General features: G+C 38.0%; 3 protein-coding genes across 4 annotated transcripts; 1 reads left to right on the forward strand and 2 right to left on the reverse strand.

The window, feature by feature from the left end:
- Positions 1–13,887: 13,887 nt before the first annotated feature.
- On the reverse strand, positions 13,888–17,589 carry LOC129739655 (uncharacterized). 2 transcript variants are annotated; one of them, XM_055731133.1, is made up of 4 exons: positions 17,452–17,589; positions 17,297–17,366; positions 16,424–16,672; positions 13,888–16,300 (listed from the first exon to the last, which is right to left on the reverse strand). In XM_055731133.1, exons 1-4 carry the CDS (start codon positions 17,475–17,477, stop codon positions 14,429–14,431), a joined length of 2,217 nt encoding a protein of 738 aa, XP_055587108.1. In that variant the 5' UTR covers positions 17,478–17,589; the 3' UTR covers positions 13,888–14,428. The 2 variants fall into 2 exon arrangements, with proteins under 2 accessions (XP_055587108.1, XP_055587109.1); XM_055731134.1 differs by lacking the exon at positions 16,424–16,672.
- Positions 17,590–18,838: 1,249 nt separating this feature from the next.
- On the forward strand, positions 18,839–19,904 carry LOC129739657 (probable U3 small nucleolar RNA-associated protein 11). The gene is made up of 2 exons (XM_055731136.1): positions 18,839–19,494; positions 19,562–19,904. Exons 1-2 carry the CDS (start codon positions 18,934–18,936, stop codon positions 19,769–19,771), a joined length of 771 nt encoding a protein of 256 aa, XP_055587111.1. The 5' UTR covers positions 18,839–18,933; the 3' UTR covers positions 19,772–19,904.
- Positions 19,782–22,376, reverse strand: LOC129739656 (DNA-binding protein Ets97D-like). The gene is made up of 4 exons (XM_055731135.1): positions 22,191–22,376; positions 20,832–21,835; positions 20,651–20,764; positions 19,782–20,333 (listed from the first exon to the last, which is right to left on the reverse strand). Exons 1-4 carry the CDS (start codon positions 22,373–22,375, stop codon positions 20,041–20,043), a joined length of 1,596 nt encoding a protein of 531 aa, XP_055587110.1. The 5' UTR covers position 22,376; the 3' UTR covers positions 19,782–20,040.
- Positions 22,377–22,382: the final 6 nt, after the last annotated feature.

Raw genomic sequence — 22,382 nt, forward strand, 5'->3', positions numbered from 1 at the left:
TAAAAACTATATACATAGGTTATTCTACTTTATGTCTAGTTTAAATTTACGTTTACACACATTGAAATCAAACAGATGGTACACTAAATTTAAACGTTTACAGCATTTGTCGATTCGGTGGTTTCGACCATACGCATTACGGTGGTAAGGTATCCAGAGAAACTGGCGTTGTCGGAGTGTCCTCATGGATACGTAAAAAATTGACATGCTGGAGTATGTAAGAGAAGTCCACACGATGAGTCAAGGTGTCAAAAATAAAAGTTTGCTGAAGTTCGGTACGACGTTTTTCAAGCGTGGCCAGATTTACAAGGGCGCATCTTTGTTCGTAAGAACGAAGCGGTTCAGTCCAGGGAAGGCGTCGTAAAGCATTATAAATCTATAAAACTCCGGTGAACTAGTTCAAGGCGGTAACACTGTGTGCTCTGAAAAGGAGACCATATCTGAGCAGCGTATTCCATAATGCTTCGTACTTATGCGCAGTAAACAGCTTTCAGCGTATAGATGTCGTCAAAATCCTCGGTATTTGGACGCAGAAATCCTAATGGAGAAAAACCTTTTGCGGAACTAATTGCAATATGTTCAGCAAATGTGAGCCTTTTATCAATCTTCACTCCGAGATCTAATATGGACTTCACGTTTTCCAGATAACTTTCACAGTAAACGAAAATTACCGAGTTCGGTAATTTTTTTACCGAAATCCTAATATGTGTAAATCGTTAAACTGGTTTTGTACAGCTGATTTATCATAATTTTTGGCCGCAGCATTTCAATTTTTCTTGAAAACCGCCATGGTCCTGTTGGCCTTACCATCCTTCTTGTAAACTCTCTTGACGATAGCCCAATATCGTTCTATGGGGCGAAGCTGGGGGCAGTTTGGTGGGTTAATATCTTTCTCAATAAAATCAACATCGTTATCCTCAAACCATCTAAGAGTGGATTTTGCGTAGTGGGCTGACGCCAAATCCGGCCAGAACAATGGTGAAGTCGTATATGATTCTTATATAGTGGCAGTAAACTTTTCTGCAAACACTCTTTTTGGTAGATATCGGCATTTATTGTTCCTTTTGTACTCGCCGACATCAATCCGCAGGAGCAGATTGTCTGCCACACAAGCACTTTCTGGTCAAATTTTTCCACCTCAATCGACTTCTCGTGGTCACTCACATCCTCCCCAATAGCTGCAGTGTAGAATTGTGGTCCCGGAAGAGTACTGGAATTCTCTTTTACATAAGTTTCATCGTCCATGAGAATGCACGCATCTGGCTTCTGCAAAATCCGATGATACAGCTTCCGGGCTCTGGTTTTGGCCCGTGATTTTTGTTCAGCCGTTTGCTTGGACACTTTTTGCTTCTTGTATGTCTTCAGGTTGTTCCGCTTCTTGATCCGCTGTACCTTTCCGATCGATGTCCCAGCTTTTTTCGCCAAATCCCGTATGGACATCGATCGATACCGGTTGATGAGGTTCAGATTTGGGTCAGATGGTCCTGGTTTTCTGCCTCTTCCTAGCAAATCATCGAACGTATAGTGTTCCCCGAACTTGTGGATGATGGATTTTACGCTCGCCGGATGAATGCCAAAACGTTTCGCCACTTCATCCATCGAGATGCCCTTCTCTCGCATCCAAGTGTCCAACACACGAATTTTAACATCTTTTTTAATTCGCGACATTTTGGGAGAAACGAATATTTCAAACGTAAACAAAGCGCTGGTTCACTCTTAACAGATCAAGATGCTACATACAGGTAAGCACAGTTGTGCGCGTTCACGCGTTAGTAAGTAGAAGGCCCAAATATGTTTATAGTTAATTTTCGGTTCACTCCTTACCTTGAATTTTTTTTTTGCATTAGCCTGCATTCCGTTCAAGCGGCACCAGCTTTCAAGCCTAGCGATATCAGCTTGCAGTGCCATGCAATCTATACTACTATGAATACTCCTAAAAAGCTTCAGATCGTCAGCAGAAAGGAGCTTGTCGGAGTGGAGTTTTTCAGATAGATCATTTACAAATGTAATGAAAAGTAGCGGTCCGAAGTGGCTTGGGGTACTCCTGACGGGGTTTCGAATATACAAGATCGTGATCTATTTATTCCCGTGAAAGCGCAGCGATTTGTGATCCACTCGAGCGACCAAGTTGGAAAACCAAGTCGTCCAACTTTCTGATAAGTAAATCGTGCGGGACTCGATCGAAAGCTTTTGCAAAATCGATATAAATCGAGTCCACTTGACAACCTTTTTCCAGGCTATTGCTGATTGAGCTTACGTAGCACATTAATTTGCTAACAGTCGACCTCTTCTTCACAAAGCCATGTTGTGATTCGGATAAGAAAGGTTAATCCGGTCATCGGCAACATCGAAACCGGTCGCGACTTAAAAAAGGTGTTTTTTAATCCCTTTCCGTTTTTAAGAACGTTAAGTGTCGTGTCCTGTAATCGTCGCGTGTTAATTGTGTTGACACCGTGTCTCAGGTCCCATGTCTAATGTTTCACGTCTAATGTCTCAGGTTACAGGTCTCAGGTCTTAGGTGTCATGTCTCATGTCTCAAGTCCCATGTCTAATGTCTTATGACTAAGGTTTCAGGTCTCAGGTGTCATTTCTTAAATCTCAAGTCTCAGGTTTCAGGTCTCAGGACTCAGTTCTCAGGTCTCAAATCTTATGTCCCATGCCTTAAGTCTCAGGTCTCATGTCCCATGTCTCAGGTCTCATGTTTTAAGTCTAAGGTCTAATCAGGGTGGCCACTCAAAATCAATTTTTGATTTCCCGCATTTTTCCCGTTTTTTCCCGCATGGTCTCACAGAATTCCCGGTTTTATACAAAGAAAACCAAACAAAATTCCGAATACACGGTGCGCCTCTGGACCGTTATTATAAAAAAAAATTGTCCATCAAATCCAAGTACGGGGCTCGATTCCTTAGGTCATTCTGCACCTCTGGGTAAATTTTAAAAAAAATCCCTAGCAGAAAATCCGAGAAATCTTGATTTTAAGGTTTTTGTTGAGAAATTTCAAAATAATTCATATTCAAATTATTCAATATCATCAAAAAACCTCCAAAAACGTCAAAAAAGTGGTCCAAGTCATTTCCAACCAGTATGTATTTGTTGCCGTTGATAAAATTATGATTATTTACAACTGACTTAACTCTCCAAACATGGCTTAAGTGTATTATAAGTATGGTTTATTAGGGGTTTAAGTTTAGTTTAAATTATTGTTTCCGTGAAGTTATGGGGGAAAATGAATTTCAAATCAGTGGTGCTTTTATTGGTTAGTAGGAAAAGGAAACAGTGAAATAGTAAAAAGTAAAAGTAAACTATAAAACAGCAATACAACTAAAAATAATGAATGGAACATATTAAAAACTCAAAACTAACACATATGGTTGCTGTTGTAATCAATCAAAGAGTTTAACAAACGGTCGTTATAAACCTTTGATGATTTGGGAGCTTTATATCGCTGCCAAATCACATCAAAATCAGCATGTACGGATTCGGAGGCTTGCTCATTGTGAAGCCCAAGTCCTCTTCCGGCTTCTCGACAGAAATCCGCCACATGGTACTTTGTAATGTGATATTTAGATGTGAATGGAAGATTCAGCTTCTCCCAGCTGCTGGCAAAATCTGCAATAGCCTCCTCAAACCCATGCTCGAGTTTAAAGGAAAAGCATTTTGCATACACGTTTTTGAAGTTATTCAGAACCTGAAAATCGTAATATTTATTAAAAACTTGGTAAAGTTTATTTAGTAGAACAACCAACCGTAACGTAATCTGAAAGTTCAGGGTTGTCTGCCAAACAATTGGTAGCATCCAATAGCGCGTGGCAAGCTCTTCCGGTGAAACCGTACGTCATCTGTTGGTGTCTCACCTGTGCTTGTTCCACCCATAAGTCTACCCAGTCTGGTGCTTTCTTCTCAAGTGACTTAAAAATTGTATTAATAATTCCAAGCGTTATTGTAACGGTGGAGGCGGGCAAAGGTTCACGATTTTGTCTTCATCACTACCCGAGACCAACGGGGCATTCACGCAGCTTGCGAAGTTCTTTCCATTCAATTTCTTTTTTCTTGTCCAATTTTCGTTTATACTTCCTTTGGTTCTCGCGGTTCCGTTTGCTACACCGAGCTCGCTCTTTAAAGCCTCACAGTATGGACATGGATTCTTCGAAGAGTGGGCCATTATGCCAATTATAATATTTATAATCTTGAGGTCCCCAGCAACCAAGTATTCGAGCTCGTGTAATTTGAGAAGTTTCGTCCAAACGGGGGAAATATTGTCATACTTTTCAGCGAGATTTGGTGAAAGTGCAATGATGAAAAGCTTCTTCACGCCGCCATCCTTGAAGCCAGCCAGATGTTCCATTTGCGGAGAGATCACAGATAACGTTATCTTGAAGAAGCTCCTACCCCCATCAATTCCTATTTTCACCACAAAATCATCAACAGGTGGTCTTGAACGTTTGATACGGTTAATGAGTTCCGGTACATCAGTGCAATATGCAACAACATGATCTGACGAAGGTGCTACATTTCCTGTGATGCTGGACAACTGAACTACATCAAACAAGTCTTTAAGCTGCCGGTTCATTTCAATCAATTTCAACCGCACTCCAGATTCTATATCGACTCCAGAAGCTCGAATACTTTGAATCACACCTAGATAATAGATAGATTATATAAAACAACCATTGTTATGAATAAAATACTAATTACCCATTGTTTTCCTCATGCTTAGATTGTTTTCGCCTTTGACCTTAAACAAATCATCTGCACGTAGTTTTTTGGGAGGTTCTGGACAAGTTGAAACTTTCTCGAATACAGACGGTCTTCCACGAAGATTTCGCAGAACACATTTTCCATCTTGATGGATAAAATATTTTTTTTTTTTTTGGATTTTTTAAATCAGGTGATCAGTGATGGTTTGAATCATTTGACTTAATTTTGAATCATTTGCTTATAACTTCTTTTGAAAACATTTTTCCCAGAAATGATGTTCTAAACTTTAGTAGAACTAGATCTTAGCTGCAACTTTTGTGACCAACACAAACCTGTATCTCTTATGCCTTATGAATGAGAAATCGAAAAGTTTAAATTTTTGAGCAATGATCGTAATCACAATCATTTGGATTAGCGGGTTGGATTAAATCCTACAATTCATACCACATTGAAGATACATATTTATGACATACAAGAAAGTTATAGCTTAGATCTGTATCTACTAAAGTTTAGAACATCATTTCATGGAAAAATGTTTTCAAAAGAAGTTATAACCAAATGATTCAAAAATAAGTCAAATGATTCAAACCATCACTGCAGGTGATTATTTTAAAATATAGTTTTACCTGGTGAATCTGGCTTTGAACGCATATAGTCAGCTACTGCCGCATCCGCTGAGCTTGACGAGGGCTCTCCATTATTCAAAATTAAAATGATTTTCAAATTCGACGCTCGGGTGGATTGAGTGCAATGGTGCCTTTTTCCTCTTCCGTATTCACTGTAGCAAGTTTTACAAATTACCACCGCTTTACACCCATCAATGTCTTCTGTGTCTGGACTGGACCTGGGTCTTCCGCGCTTGAGTTTCTTGGGTTCAAAACCAGGCAGGTTGCTTCTGCCCTCATGTATACCGGCAGCAACACAAATCTCACATTTGCACATTCCTTGAGATCGCGTGATGATTGAATTTTCGAGCTTGTAACTTCGAATCCTGGGGACCCTTGTACCTCCCTTGCTGAACTCTCCACACGACGCGCGACATGTTCCGCAAATGACCGACGGATACAAATTTTCTCTGGATTCAAAATCTTGGAGAAATTTTCGAATAACAACTCTTATACCTGCACTTATCGGTCGAAGCGACGATGTCTTAGAAAGGCAGAGTACGCAAACCAAATTTCTGTTCTTTTCGTGAACATCCATTTTGAGGACAAAAATTGACGTTGAGAATTTGAAGTTGAATCCTTTTGATTTTTCAAAGCCCACTTGTGTCCCCGCTTTTGTGCCGGTCGACTGTTTCGCTGGTCATTCGCTTGTAGGTAGTTTCAAGCCAATGATGATTACAAGATTTATTTAACCTTAAACCACTAATAAACCATACTTATAATACACTTAAGCCATGTTTGGAGAGTTAAGTCAGTTGTAAATAATCATAATTTTATCAACGGCAACAAATACATACTGGTTGGAAATGACTTGGACCACTTTTTTGACGTTTTTGGAGGTTTTTTGATGATATTGAATAATTTGAATATGAATTATTTTGAAATTTCTCAACAAAAACCTTAAAATCAAGATTTCTCGGATTTTCTGCTAGGGATTTTTTTTAAAATTTACCCAGAGGTGCAGAATGACCTAAGGAATCGAGCCCCGTACTTGGATTTGATGGACAATTTTTTTTTTATAATAACGGTCCAGAGGCGCACCGTGGAATATTCATTTTTGAAAACATATCCAACCATAACCATTTAACCCTCATCCGCATTAGAGTGTCATTTTGACACTATTGCAAGTTTGAATACTTGTAACTTTTTTCAGAAGCTTCAAAAAACAAAAATTTTGGGGACCCAAAATGAATTCAACAGTTCTTTAATATTTTTTTTTTTTGTGGCGTTTAAATAGCTGTGGGAAGCTGACGCTGAAAATGAAATGTGGGTAGAGGGGTCGGGGAAATAAAAGTTTAGAGTAGGCAGCTTAGAATAGTAAGCGATCTTGAGACGTTGGTTATACCATCCTGCACTTCCTTAAGTCCACTTCGGATGAATATGAACTGAAAGTAGAACAAGATAGTGAACTAACCCCTCATGATACCAGTTGGAGGAAATACGTTGGCGGTTTGAGACAGGTCGCTTAATTAATCCCAACGAAACTAACTACAGTATTTATATACAATTTAAAACAATAAAATAAAATGGAACGCTCTCACCATGTTATAGAACTCTATGTTCAGCTGTTGATAAAATCCTTGGGATGAGAGCCATATGTTGCGAAACCATCTTAGGGGTCCTTTGATGTTAGGTGATGGCTTGAAGTTTACTCGAGTTATTTCAAACTCGACGTCCCGGGTCATCGTATAACCAATTGATTTGGCGGTAGTGGCGGTAATGCATGCATACATGAAAAACGAAAGAAAAGAGAAAAAAAAGAAAGAAAAAAAAAGGATTTTAGTTCATATAATCTTTTAATATATAAAAAAGAAGCCCAGTTCAAACTAATAGCTCGAATGAATAGGAGAAGTAATCTACATTATTTCTATCACAGAATCACACATCACAGGATCATGCAAATTCATCAAAATATGGATACAAGAGCCTATTTTGTCGTTTGAGCATCGCCCTACCCTACCCGCCTCACACAGTTGCCTACGTTTGAATAAGATTTTAAAATGATTAAGACTGTTTGTTTTGAACTTGAACTAAAACACTATAAAAACAACACAGGCGACAGATATGTTTCACAAACATAAAAACACGAAATATCATTTCCATCCAATTTGCCCTCAGTGATTGAAAAAAGCCAGATTTAAGAATAATCCCTCGTAATTCATAAACCGCAAATACACATCCACTGGAGCATCGGGGAGGAGAATGGTATTTAAATGTGTTAACCCACTCCTTTCCAACTGTTTGAATAAATCTGAAAAAAAAAGAACCCAACCTCCGAATGATCAGAAAAAAAAAAGAAATAAAAAAGAACAAACACAGAACAAATTTATAAGACACGAAACTTACTAAATAACAATAATGATAAATTCAAAAATGAATAAATAAACAAAACAAACAAAGAAAAACACTTATAACATAGTAAATGAATGATAAAAATTTTAAAAATAAGAATCAAATTTTGAAAAAGAAAAAATAATGAAAAAAAAACTAATGACAAAAAAACTAAATTGAAAGAGAAATAAATCAACAACGAAAATATATGAATAAATAAAAATGAAAAAAAAAATTTAAAAAAAAATAAAAATAGATAAATAAATAAAAAATGAAAATAAAAAAAAAATAAAAATGAAAATTAAAAAAAAATGAAAATAAAAAAAAAAGAAAAAAAAATGTCTCATCCTTTTTCCGGGCTTGACACCGGCAGCAACGGTTCTCAGTATTTCTTTGTTTTCCTATTCTTCACTCAAAGAATATAAAAATAGAATTCCAAAGTGTGTAAAATAATAATCGATCTATTAATCTTAAATAAGTTATACTGACAAACTACACTACGGAAAACAAGTCAGCTAAGAACCATTCCAGGCGGATTTGAATTCAACAGTTCTTTAATATTGCATCTTTATTTTTTTTTATGGGCGAACCCTAGTAAAAACTTTTTGGACCAATCAAAAGTATATTCATTGGAAAGCAAATTTAATCTACATTCTAGTGAGGTGCAACAATTCACGCTGTGAGATTTCACAAAAATATGAAAATTATAAACGTAAAATCATTCCTGAATTTCTATAACTACGGACTTTTTGGACTTTTTTCATTCAAACTGCAATATCTTTGAAACATTTTTTATTGAAATTTTGCACAGTGATTGTTCAAATATTAAGCTAGCATGTCTGAAGTTTTCGAAAAATTTTATCGATGAGATCAAAAATTACGCGAGGTGCAATATTTCAGGTATGGATCTAGAAATGTGATTTTTTTAGAATTTTGGACGAATGTTTCCATAGGAAAATCATGTTCTCTGTTTAACAAACGGTAAATCTATATCAACTTAAAAATCAAGACAATATCGCGAAATTCTGATTTCAAAACACAAATGAATAATTTATTCCATTTTTTCTTTTCTTCATTGCTTTTGCCAGACACTTTTTGTCTAATTGGTGGAGGTAACGATATTGTTCTCATGGATCGTCCAAAATTCTATAGAAATCGCATTTCTATGTTCATGCCTGAAATATTGCACCTCGCGTAACTTTTGATCTCATCGATAGAACTTTTCGAAAACTTCAGAAAAGCTAGCTTCGTATTTCAACAATCACTGTGAAAAATTTCAATAAAAAATGTAGCGTGGTTTCAGAGATATTGCAGTTTGAATAGTCTTAAAAGTTCGATTTTCGTAGAAATACTGTTTCTCAGGCCACACAAACTCCAGAAAGCTCAAATTTTGTGATATAATAGTGTGATAGTTGATCTATCTATAGCAAAATATTGATCAAAAAATATCATCAGAGTAAAAAGTCGACTCGTCGACAAACCGTTTGAGGTACGGTAGCATTTTGGCAGCACGTTCTGCAACGCGTTCCACCCAGCGAACGTAACAAAATTTTAACGGAAATATAGTTGAATCCGTTACTGCAGTATAATCTGCCCTTCTAAGTGGAATGTTTTTGAACAGGCTATACAACGTCCTCAAAAATGCATCCAAAATCCATTCACTTTTCCTCAGTCCCTCCTTGAACGCTTTATGTACAGTATGAAGTAAACAGTTCCTAATGCAATTCGCTAGTTAGTTCATTAAGCATTTTCCAATTTACTGCTGGACCATCCATGGAATACTGCACATCAGGATCCATAGAAGATCAGGATTTTTCGAAAAACATAGTTTCACGCCATTCAGAAGGTCATTCGAGCGCGTCGACGATAAGAATGTAGAACCAATATACTTTGCTTAAACTAGGTTTGTGTTTTGATTCCAGAAGCGCACACTTATATCCATTTGTTGCTTCTGCAGAATCTTATTTAACGTTTTGTCAAATTCTAATACGAACTCGCTGCAATTCTGTAGTAAATTGAAAACTTCATTCAAAAAATAGAGAGCAATACCGTGTGGAATCAAAAAAGCTTATTTTTGTTCTTCCCATTTCTATTCGATTAGCAATCTGGCTGTTCGGGAACATCCTTTTGTTGTTCAATGAACTAAGTTCAAACTAATCGAAACCGATCAAGCTCGGCAGGAGAATTCGTTTCGACCTAGTAGAAATCGGTCGAAGTGGTCGAAGTCAATTGGAAACAGACCGGTGATCAACTGTTAATCCATTTTCACTTGCTTCGACCTATTTTGATTAAACTTCATTGAACAGACTTTCACTAAGCCAAAAATTCCCAACTGTTCGCAAAAATTCCCGGCTTTTCCCCGCTTTTTTCCCGTTGGATTTCAAATCCCGTCTTTTTCCCGCTTTTCCCGTTTTTCCCGAATGGGTGGCCACCCTGTCTAATGTTCCATGTCTTAGATCTCATGTCTCAGGTCTTAGGTCTCAGATTTTAGATCTCTGGTCTCAGGTCTCAGGTGTCATGTCTTAAGTCTCATGGCTTAATTGTCAAGTCTCAAGATTCAGGTACGAGTTCGCGAGTCTCAGATCTCAGGTCTGAAGTCTGAAGTCTCAGGTCTTTGGTCTTAAGTGTCAAGTTACATGTCTTATTGTTTCCAGTTTCAGAGCTGCAGAATTTGAATGGTCTTTTTAACACGGTTTTCGGGAATTAGCACGGTTTTTTTACGCGGTACGTATATCAGTGTAAAAAAAACCTTACTGTACTTGAGGAAAGGGAAGACAATTATGAAGGGTTGCTCTTGAAAACAAATTTCCGTCGGTGGTGGCTTCCAGAAGCGTGGTTTCGTAAGCTACTGTAGATATGGTCGTCCTGATCAGCCTTCTCCGGTGTAATTGAACCGTTCGGGTGAAAAATCGTTTTAAAAAAAGTGGGTTTTAAAGTTTCAGTAGAGGTTCCCTTTCTTCCACTGCTGCATTAATGCAGCGTGACTTAACAACTCTATTGCAAGGTAAAATTTCACTCTACCAGAATGATTCGTATTTTCTATGTTACAGTCTATGATTTCCAGAATTGGTCTATATGATCAAAATATTGGGATGAATAAATCCATTGGGCTTAAAATCCCGGAAAAAAATTGTCTCTATTCACGGAAAGATTGACCTAACTGTTCAATTGCTAAAGAGGAAGCGAAATCTAATTTCTTGGGTCGAATTCACAGTGAGCGCGAAGCGAAGTGCGAAGCGAATTTCCAATTCGCGCGGCAAACCGCTTCTCATTGAAACACGTTGAAAAAAACATCGACCGGCCACAGTGCAAGCGAATTTTCATGCGAAGACCCGGCTGGATCGCGCGAGTTCATCCTGTTCATCCGGACATACACTGAAAATATTCTCTCGGATATTTTTTATCGTAAAATGATTTATCTAAAAAATCTTTTTCAACAGTTTATTTATTTAACTATCATAGCCGTTTCTGTGTTGGTAATGAAAAATGCACGATTTTTTATCGCGGATTTTCGAAAAAAAACGCGGTTTCAGTCTTTTTCAATTGAAACAAATTCTAACTGGCAATAAACGACCGGTGGCATGAAAGCCCCACAATATGTGTATAGGGTGAAGGGGCTGAACGGATAGAAGTTGGAGTTTGCTGTACGACGCCATCTTGAAATCCAATATGGCCGCTTCCACTCAACTTTAAAATGCTGGAAGTGACTGAAGAGCACATGAAACTCCCACAATATGGGTATTGGATGAAAGTACTCAATAAGTAAGAAGTCGAATTTGGCTGTCCGACGCTATTTTGAAATAAAAGATGGCGGTTTCCGCTCTATTCAAAATGCAGTAAATAAGTGAAAATCGCATGATCCATCCAAAATATAAGAAATGAATAAAAGGGATCAAAAAGTAGATAAAAAATGACTGACAAAAATTTAACAAAAATTTTGAGAAAACTGCAAAAAAGCACTGAAACAAATAAACAAAAATATGACAAGTGTTATAAAAAGAAAGTCATATTGGCAAAAATATAACAAAACTGTGGAAAAATATTAAAAATATTACTAAAATTTAAAATATGACAAAAATATGACAAACAAAAAAGAGATAAATGACAAAATTTTGAATAAAACACGACAATTGTAGTAAAAAAAATTATGCCAAAAATATGACAGATATAACACAATTAGACAAAAATATAAGAAAAAAAAACACAAAAACTGCAAAACTATGACAAGACAAATGAGAAAAATATATGACAAAATTATAATCAAAATTTGACCATAAAATGACCTGACAGAACATATATAAGGACAAATATTTGACAAAAAATTTACAAAATGACAAAATAATAACAAAAAATTTACAATAAAATCAGAAACATCTGGCAAACATATATAAAACTATAAAAAAAAAAATTATTACAAAGGTGGTAAAAATATGGAAAAATTTGACAAAATAATGGCAAAAATCTGACTAAATTATGAAGAATGAAATAAAAATATAACAAAATACTTTCAAATATACATGTATGTAAGAAAAATGACAAAATGATGATAAATACGACATTAAAATTACAAAATTTCAACAAAAAACATGACAAATCCGAACATAAAATGATGAATATGTTACAAATATATGGCATATGACAAAAAAAATGACAAAATATGACAAAATCTAGACAAATCTATGGGCTTGTAATATGTGTAACTTAGTTGGCAAGTTAGTTCCCTCCTAAGCCAATATCCGTGAGTTCAAATACAAGAGTAATCATCGAATACAGTTGTACCGGATAAGACATTCAGTATGAAGAGAAGATGGTAAAAAAACTATATATAATCGAACGGAAAAAAGACAAAACTATCAAAAGAAACTTACAATCAAATGAACAAAAAATCTGACAGAACTATGACAAAAAATACGACAAATGAATACATGACAAAATAATGACAAAAATAAAAATAAAATGACAACAATCTTACAGTACTATAACAATTACCATTGTCAATTGTTTGTCATAATTTTGTTTTTTTTTAATCATAGTTTTGTTATATTTCTATCATATTTTTTTAATAGCTTTGTTACATATATTTTTGTCATAGTATTGAAAGATTTATGTTATTTTATTATTAGAAGTTATTATATTTGTCATATTTTTAATTTAATTTTTCATATTATCCATAATGTTGTCAAATATTTGTCAAAGCTTTTGTTACGGGTTTTGGCATTATTATTAATTTTTTGTTATTATTTAGTAAATTTTTATTAATTTTTGTCAGATTTTTTTTAAATTTAGTCATGGCTTCGTCATTTTAACAGTCAAGTTTATCATAGATTTGATATATTTTTCTCAAATTTATGTAATATTTTTATCACCTTTACCATATTTTTTATCAAAGTTTTGTCAGAGTTTCGTAATTTTTGTTGTTATAATATTTTAATTTTTTTTTATAATTTTGTAATATTTTTGTCATAGTTTTGGTAGATGTTTTTTCTTGCGATTTTCAGTCATTTGAAATATTTTAAAGTTGAGTGGAAGCCGCCGTTTTGGATTTTAAGATGGCGATTCACAGCGTCAGACTGCAAAATTCGACTTTTACTAATTGATTCCTTTCACCTAATACCCACATTATGGGGGTTTTATGCGATTTTCAGTCATTAAAAGCATTTTGATTTTAGGCTGAAGCCGCCATCTTGGATTTGGGCGTCAAAAATCTGGTCCTTATTCCGGTCCTAAGATTCCTTTTCACAAATCCTGTTGTCCTAGTACGTGCAAGGTTTTTTTCCGCGGTTTTCCGGAATTAACGTGGTTTTTCGCGGAATTGACGCGGATTAGTTTTTTTTGCGCGGTACGTATCCCTCGCTCACAGTTTTGATTCTGCAAATTAAATTTGCAAAGATTTTTTCACGAGTGATTAATGTTTGCAAAACACCGAAGGTTTTTTCAGTGTTGAACCGCTTCGCAATTCGCGTACACTGTGGCCGGCCTTCAAAAACGAACTTGCGAAATTCATCCGGTGAATGAATATTTCGCTTCGCAGTTCGCTTCGCGCTCACTGTGTTCGTACCCTTGAACGTTAACAAACTAAATTAAGGTTGGGCAATCAAACAAACACATTTTCCTACTGTTATAATAATGCCTTTCTTTCAAAACAAAATTCAACACGCGAACCTTGTAAAAATAATATTATTTATTACACTTTACAATATGGTGTCGTAAGCTGTGAAACCTACTTGGCACGTTTGTCCTACCCAGAGATGTTCCTCACGAATCGATATATTAAATCCCGTTGAAGCGTCCTAGTATAAAACAACCCGTCGTTGTGTTACTGTTGTGTTTTAAATTTGGCAATTGTTTCTTCACTTTTATGAAAAAGCAACAGTATCAGTGGTTGCTTAAAAAATGCAAATCGTACGAGCTAGTGATACAATATCAACAGTGGAATCAGAATAAGTTCTCAGTTTTTTTTTGGCGAGTCTCTTGCTAGAAACACTAAAGAAAAGTAAGAAGGAAACAACTAGACAATTTTAGAGCATTTGAAGAACACAAACGCAATTCGATAAAATGAAGTCTGGCCCACCAAGCAAAAAGTCTATGCGATACGCTACCTTAGGACAATTTGTAATCTTTCCTAACTGTGGAAACTTTTGCTTGATAAGTTAAATACTCCAAACAGTATGGAATTAGTTCAAATGGCACCGCCATACAATACAGAATCAAATCACCTTTTTTTTGTCGAGTGTTTACTTTCGCTTAAAGGGTATCTCTAGCACCTTGAGCAGGTCAACTGGCGGTGCGTAGCGGTGTTTGTACGTCATAATCGGGTCGTCATCGTCGAAACTCTCGTCGTTCGAGCTGGGTGGTTTGGTACTCGGTCCAGATTTGAAGCTCGCAACTGATCGGTCGTCTTCGTCCGAATCCGAAGGGTAGAATCGCACGGACGAATTGGGATGGATGGTGAAAGAGAAGGTTTGGAACCGGTCCAGATGACGCTTTTTGGTTACCCGGGAAAGGTTCAAATCTTTCAGGGTAATGTGAGTTCGAGCAGTTCTGGGCAGGCTTGGTACGATTTGCTCCGGTTCGTAAACCGTGACGCAACGGGAGTGATCCGGTAAGCTGGTCGTTCGGGTATACAAACCCCTGGGAATTAATTTGCTGGTAGAAAGTGCAGATGTATTGTTGAACTGAGTTGAGTTTACGATTCGGTCATTATTAGCTGAAAACAGCGAGGACATGTTCGTAGTTTGGTCGATTTGCGAGCTGCATGATTCCGTAGGTTGATTGATGACTTGTGTATCGTTTACAACTGGCTGACTGGTTTTCTGTGGCAACAGTTTTCGAGGACTTCGAAGACTTATGGCCTTGAATGGGCTTATCAGGACATTACATGTTGGTCTGGTTCCTGCTAAGACGCCTTCAGACAATGCGGATAATTCTGATGATTTGATAGAACTTTTCTTTTCTGGACTGTGCTTCGAGGAAACATCTGAACAGAGTTTGGAGGAAACGTCTGAACAGTGTATTGATGAAGCATCTGAACTGTCCCCGATACGATTGACACTTTTTTTCTTACCTCGCCGCAAAACTCTCCTGGTTTCCTTTTTAGTTGGACTACCAGCTGGGGGGACATTAGATTCCGGAAAAACTTCAGGCAAATCATCTTCACTGCTAGTCGATGCGCGCATTGATTCTTCCTTCCACAACCCTGTTTTATGTTTTGCTTTGGATAATGTAACTTTCTTTACTCGAACACGGTCTGTTTCGATGGCTTTTTCAAACTCATCTAGGGCATTGGTATTGATACCCTTTTTACAGGTTGAGTTTCCCTTTTTCTGGGTTTTTTTGAAAACTTTCCTGCGCGCGTTGCTAGGTTTTTCGATATTGTTTGCAAGTGGTTTCAACTGATTGCGCTTTTCGCCAGGGTTATCAGCTGGAATCATTTGGATGGGTAGAGAAACTGCTCCAGTTTCAAACACTGAATCAGATTTAATCATCGGTCGAGGTACTGGTGACGCTGGTTCTTCTGCTATTACCGGGAAATTATTGATAGAATGCAGCCTCTTCAAACCCGGACGTTGATTTGTCGCAATTGTGTATTGCTTTATTGTTGTCACTACTTTAACCTTCCTTATGTTTTTATTTTTAGTATTAGACAAAATATACTTTTTCTCGTCGACCGAACAGAGCGAATCTTCATCTTCCTTACTTGATACCGTTAGTTTTTGTTTTCGATGATATTTCATGCTGTCGCCCGTTTCATTTGTTTCAGATATTTTGGTCTCCTGCCCTTTCGTTATGCCGTAAGCGACCGCTCCAGTCGTTCTATGAAACAACCAATTTTCTACTTTTTCATGGCTTAACTCATTGAAGCCTGACTGATCTTCGATGCTTTCCATCATTTTCTGGAGACCAGACTGTTGCCACGTTCGTTTTCTATTCTCTACTACTACCGCCAACTGTCGATCGATTTCATCCCGATTTTCTTGATCAGACTCGGCTCCGCTTTCTGATTCAACATCCTCGGCGGGACTGCCATCATCCACGTCGCTGTCGCTGATGTGATTTTTTAAATCGTCGAAGGTAAATTCCTCTCGATCTATCGTTGAAGCGTATTTCTAGAAGAAAAAATGGTTAAATCAGAAAAAAATAACGAATAATTTGCAAAATTAGAATCACCACTTGTTCACAAAGAAAAAAAAAACAGAAAAAACAAGAGAATCTAACAGTTGTGATCTTACTTTACTAGGTGGCCCCCCTTCGACAGGCACCGCCTTTGAAGGAAGGGGGTTGGTCATTGTGTCTTGAAGAGTTCGCTTTCGAGCTCGTAAAACGAACCAACCGCTCACGGTGGCCAGCAGTCTGTGTATGCAACGTTGCAGTTGCTGTTCTATAACGGTGCGACAATGGCGAGCAGTTTGGAATACTGTTAGTTCCGTTGCCGGACGTTGAGAGCCTAACTGCCGTCTTTTTGGTCGGCCTGTCAGTTTCTGGAATCAGGAAATGACCGCTTAGTACACCACAATGTTGAAGCAGATCCTACTTAAAAAGTTTGAAAGTTCCCAGGAACAAGTGGTGATTCTTAATACACGGAAAAAACTCGTCCAGTTTGTCGAACATTTCAGTCATTTTTCTATTTACTATGTTGAGCAAATTCAACACACATCTGCTCAGAGGAAAGTTTAAAAATATTTCTACTCGAAGTTCTGGTTAATTTATTCAAGCTCATCACATAAATGATTTATGTCAAACTGTTTTATGTCAAACTTGTAGAAAGATTTGCATGTCTTCGAGAATAAAACGGGTTTTTTTTTATTCTTCAGGTATGTGGAGAGCTACGTTTGGTTACCAATGATCTGAAGCAGATGTCCATTCCAAAACTAGATCGATCAGTGTGGAAAATGTGTCTGATGACTTTCGCATTACAGAATCCACAAAAGAGCTAAGAGAAGATACCATCTCTGACCTGAACTACAGTAAGCAATTGACAAAATATTAAACTTCTTGTAGGATTCTGCTGAGTTCTGCTGATCGTGAATGGAAATATATTCAACTGGATAAGTTTAAGCGCATTTCTTCCCTATTATTTAGGCATACTACATCATTTAACTTACATCTAGGAAAGACTTCCATATTCCGGAGCGGGCCCCCAGGTTGTCGTCGTTCGGCAAAACTTCATCGACACTGCGCCAAGGCCGAGTTTGGAAAAAAAACATAGAAAAAAAAATCTAATTATAAACGACTCAACTATTATCCTTCTGGTACTTACACAATTCCTCCGTTACGCTGGGCCATTGTTACTGTTTTACGTGATTATTATATCAGCTATAAACCATCAAAACCGGAATGCAATTCGAAAAACTCGGGATATAATTACGCGTTTCAGGATAAGGACGCTCTGCGAAATCAAGATAGGTAGATCAAAAGGTATGACATTGCGCTTAACCTCAATCGACAGAGCCGTGTAAACACAGGGTCAAAAATAGTTACGAAATTTCGAACAATATGTATGGGATTTGAAACATAATTTCAATTTATGGAAGATTGAGGGGTCTTATTGTCCAAATAAGTAATCAGTCACATTCTTTGAAATACGTTGTGTAGCTATTCGTAAAATTTATGTTCAAATGCTCTCTTTATTTTGACTACGAGATAGTTTTTCTTTGGCAATATTGCAGTATTTCAGCAAAATATTCGAATTTCGGAGAGCATTTTTTCAGATGTAGTTGTAAACATATGGTGAAAAAATGACTTGTTATAACTTGTAATGATTGCTTCTTTATTTTAGATACTAAAAAAATTAATAAAGTCTCAGTTATAAGGAATTTAGCAAAAAGCAATTTTTTTTAACTGTATAAAAAATCCGCTTAAGAAATATATTTTCCATCCGCAGAGCGCTTAATGCATTGTAAATACGTTGGTAAACATTTCTATATTTTTTGCAGAATTTTAAAATTAGTAGTTTTATAATAAAACTAGTATTTAAAAAAATTTCCATACATTTCTGTGGAATTTCTATAACTATTTTTCGGTTGGCCTACTAATACATATGCAAGCAACGGAGTAGTATACCTAAGGAATCTAGCTATCCTGCTGCGAAATAACACAAATGACAGTTGCAATGCGATGTTTTATGTCGCTGCCTTCAATTTGTTTACAGCGGCTTTGAATCAAATTGATAAACACATACACTGTAAATTTTAGTACTCGAGTTTTGGGGAATTCAATGAGCAAACCAAATAGTTGTAATATTTACACATTCCGACTTTTTTAAATGAAAATTTTGTTTTTTTGTAACTTTTTTTTAATGAAAATTGAAAACTGTAAATCAAATATTACGCTAGTTTCTTCGGAATTGGTTAGGGTAAATGCCAGAACTACATATTTCACAAATATTTCAAGTAGCAAATTTAGATGCCACACAAATTGCTTCTAGTGGTATTTTTCTATACTACAAGTTTCTATTCGAACGCTTTTGTCTTCCTGAGTTTAAATGATAAGACACAAAAAAAAAATCAAATAAAACAGTAACAAAAAATTTTATGATGTCGACCAAATTCAAATTTTCGAGTTGTTGTTTGAATCTACCAGGTTTGGGGCCTGGGGTATAGTTTGGGTGAATTCGGGTATTACTGATTTTCAGTGTAAATGTTGGTGTTTTGATGCGCTTCAGGAACGTGGTGCATGCTCGTAGTTCGCAAATTGATTTCAAAAAATCTTACAAAAAAGCCGAACAGGCCGGAATTAAAACATGTCAAGTTGGAAAAAGGCTGCCAAATCGAACCAGAAGGTTCACCGGGAGCGGGCACAACCATCGGCCCGAGAACATCTGGGGTTGCTGGAGAAGAAACAGGACTACAAACGGCGCGCCAAGGATCAACACGAGAAGGATGCCACTCTGCGATTGCTGCGGAAGCGGGCCCTCAATCGTAATCCGGACGAGTTCTATCATCACATGATCAACTCACGGGTGGAACAGGGCGTCCATCGGGAGCTAGACAAGACAGATGCGGCCGATGAGCATTCGCCAGCTCAGATCCGGCTAATGGAAACACAGGATCTGAAGTATATCAACATGAAACGGACCATGGAAGCAAACAAGGTGCGCCGATTACAGGCCAAGCTACACATGACCGAGGTGGCCGACAAAACTCCCAATCGGCACATATTTTTCGTGGATGACGAGCGGGAGGCTCGGAATTTTGATGTTGCCGAACGTCTAGGAACGCACCCCAGTTTGATAGGGCGTAAAACCAATCGACTACGGTTGGAGCAGCTGGAAAAGATTGAACTGGGCGTTGATGATGATCAGGTACATTTCACGAATCTTATTTAATTATACATAAAACTTATGTTCGAATTGTTTATTCTTCCCCCAGACTATTAAAGCTATGAACGAAGAGCGACAGAAAGCGTACACCGAGTTGAATAAACGGATCGAACGGGAAAAGGAGCTGACCGTTATCCAGCAAAAAATGGAAATTAAGCGGGCGCTGAAAGAGAAGCGATCCCGCAAGCCAAAAAAACTACGGAAAGGTACCAAAGACGAGGCACCGGTTTACAAATTTAAATACGAAAGGAAGCGATAGCAAAACGATAGTTTAGTTTATTGCTTTATTTGATAAACATGATTGCATACAAACTTTGTTAATAAATTCAACTGATTATATGAATGATATAAGAGTAATATAAACTTGTTTTTCTGGGCATTATTAAAAAATTCAGCCGCCTCGGCCACCGTTTGGTGAAATATCGTTGTGAAAAAAAATGCACTATCAATGAATAAAGATGTAAATGGAAGCAAATAGTCAAAATATGTAATATGAATCCCCCGACGGCTGCTGGGCAGCAACATGCTCTAATCGAAGTCCATATCGAATCCCTTCATGTCGAACTGGTCGCTGGACATGGGCGGCCCATCGTTGACCAGGGTGGCCAGCTCCGAAGCATCGTACCCGATCAGTTCCCTCAGATCGCACACGAACTTGTACACGAACCGCTTGCCGTGCACCTTGGATATCATGTCCCCGTCGTAGTAGTAGCGCAGGGCCCGGGACAGCTTCTCGTAGTTCATGGTCGGTTTGTTTTTCCGCTCGCCCCACAGCTGGGCCACCAGTTCCGGATTGTTCAGCTTGAATTCACCCTCGGTTCCTTGAAGGAGTTTGAAAATCAGTTAGTGGTAAATCACAACTCGTCGACCTTAAGGGGGCGAGTTCTAATCAAATCGCATCACGCTTAGAATGCATTAAAAAAAAATCCCACATTTTGGTCCACATATCGAAAATAAGCTAAGAACAACCTGAAACGTATTATAAAAAAAATATCACGAAGTCTAAATCGCGAAAAAAATGCTTAGGACGACAAATGATCTAATCGCCAGGATACGCTTTTTTTTAAATCGTCAGTTTCCGCGAATGAGTAACAGACCCACAATAAAGATGAAAAATTGCAAAAAAAAACGATCTTACCCATCCACTGTATGATTCCACGATGTTCTCGATCGGTTAAAATTTCTAACAGAAACTGCCACAGCTGTATTTGACCATTGTTGCCGCTGCGATTGCCGCAGTAGCTAGTTTCATCTAAAAAATAAAAATATAAGTGAGTCAATTGGCTGAAATAAACCTGCACTAAATAAAATACACGCACTTCCCAAGCTGTACTTCGGAACCTTGCGTAGGATGGCCATCTCGTCGTAGTCATCCCCGTCGCCAGCTTTCTGCACGACCGCCACGAACTTGCACTTACGCAGCAGCTCCAGATGGGTCCAGAAAAGATCACCCGGGTCGTTCGGCACCTTCAGCTTGAAGTCTTCGTGATCCATTTCGCACAGCTCCTTCCCGTTGATGGTCCAATCCGGTACCTTGATGCTGGTCAGTTGAAAAGTTCGGACGGCCCACTGAATCCAGTGCTTCACCTGGGCTACGGTCCACTCAATCGGATCGTCCGGTATATTGAGTCGCTGTTGGTCCCGTTTGAAGTTGGTATCGCAAACCCAACGGAGTGCCGATTGTCCTGCATCGCTCATATCCTCATCATCGTCGTCATCATCGATAGTGTTCGGAGAGGCCATTAGCTTGGGAGAACTTTTCGGTATGAGACCCCCATTAGTGGCAATAGTGGAAGCAATTTGAGCCTGCTGGATGGCCGCTGCCTGAGCTGCTTTTTCGGCATTAGCCTCTGCATTGGCCGAGCTAATGATAGCGGCTACTGCTGAGGCCGTTTCCTGTTCTTCCTTAGCGATTTGCTGGGGTGTCTTGGAAGATGACGTTGCGGCAGCAGCGACAGATGAAGATTCACTGGTGGTACGATTCGAGCTTTTCGTCGGTGCCGGCGATTTCGGTACAGCCGTTGTTTCAGCGCTACTACTAATGGAAGCTGCAGCGGCTGCGACTTGAGCTGCAGCAGCCTGAGCAGCAGCGGCCAGCTCCAGCTCCTGTTGGTAAGTTTCCAACACCTCGTCTGTCGGTTTGAGCACGTCAGCGATGTTTATACGACGTTTGGCTGTTTGAACCTGCACATTGATCTGGACGAGGCCCTCGCCCTGAACGCATTGATCCACCAGGTTTTTGTGAGATTCCAGCATCTGTGTATCCTGCAGCCAGAATTCATAGTGCTTCAGTGAAATGCCGGTCCGTTGCTCTACCAACCCTCTACAAAGAAATGAAGTAAAAATTTAGTATTTGAATAGTAATTTTAATCCGACCAGACCCAAAAATCTTTTTGTTTGATTCGTATCCAGTTCCTTATTATTTGCTTCAAAATAGTTACTGCTCATTCTAAAAAGTTTTATTTAATTAAAATTTCCTTGACCCTGCAGATATAATAAAAAATTTTGTTCTTAAGATTTTTTCGTTATGAGAATTAAATAAAAATATTTTTTTCTAAATTTAATTAAACAACATTAAACGAACTGCTACGGGCATACGGTCATTGACCTAGACCTGGGACTAGCCATGAAAATAGGGTTCCACCTCCACCAATTCCCCACCCCCCAAAGATTCGCACCTTAATGTCGAGAGATTCTCGCGCAGATCCATATGCACCACAATCGTATCATCTTCGTCGTCAGCGTCGCCCAAAAACAAACCATTCCCGTTGGCTAAGAATTCCGAGTTGGGAATGATGCCACCCAGCCCATCGTCACCGAGCGGAGAAATATGATCCGGAAGTGGCAGATCCGGTACCTCCATTTTGATG

The sequence above is a fragment of the Uranotaenia lowii genome, chromosome 1 (genome assembly GCF_029784155.1).
Source record: "Uranotaenia lowii strain MFRU-FL chromosome 1, ASM2978415v1, whole genome shotgun sequence".
NCBI lineage: Eukaryota > Metazoa > Arthropoda > Insecta > Diptera > Culicidae > Uranotaenia > Uranotaenia lowii.

Coding starts and splice junctions, on each gene's coding strand:
- LOC129739655 (XM_055731133.1), bottom strand. CDS start 17,477: ATGGCCCAGCGTAACGGAGGAATTGT. Junction 17,367..17,451: donor CAGCGTAACGGAGGAATTGT/GTAAGTACCAGA, acceptor GCCTTGGCGCAG/TGTCGATGAAGTTTTGCCGA. Junction 16,301..16,423: donor AAGGGGGGCCACCTAGTAAA/GTAAGATCACAA, acceptor TTTTTCTTCTAG/AAATACGCTTCAACGATAGA.
- LOC129739657 (XM_055731136.1), top strand. CDS start 18,934: ATGTCAAGTTGGAAAAAGGCTGCCAAATCGAACCAGAAGGTTCACCGG. Junction 19,495..19,561: donor TGGGCGTTGATGATGATCAG/GTACATTTCACG, acceptor TTCTTCCCCCAG/ACTATTAAAGCTATGAACGA.
- LOC129739656 (XM_055731135.1), bottom strand. CDS start 22,375: ATGGAGGTACCGGATCTGCCACTTCCGGATCATATTTCTCCGCTCGGT. Junction 21,836..22,190: donor GAGAATCTCTCGACATTAAG/GTGCGAATCTTT, acceptor ATTTCTTTGTAG/AGGGTTGGTAGAGCAACGGA. Junction 20,765..20,831: donor TCCGAAGTACAGCTTGGGAA/GTGCGTGTATTT, acceptor TTTATTTTTTAG/ATGAAACTAGCTACTGCGGC.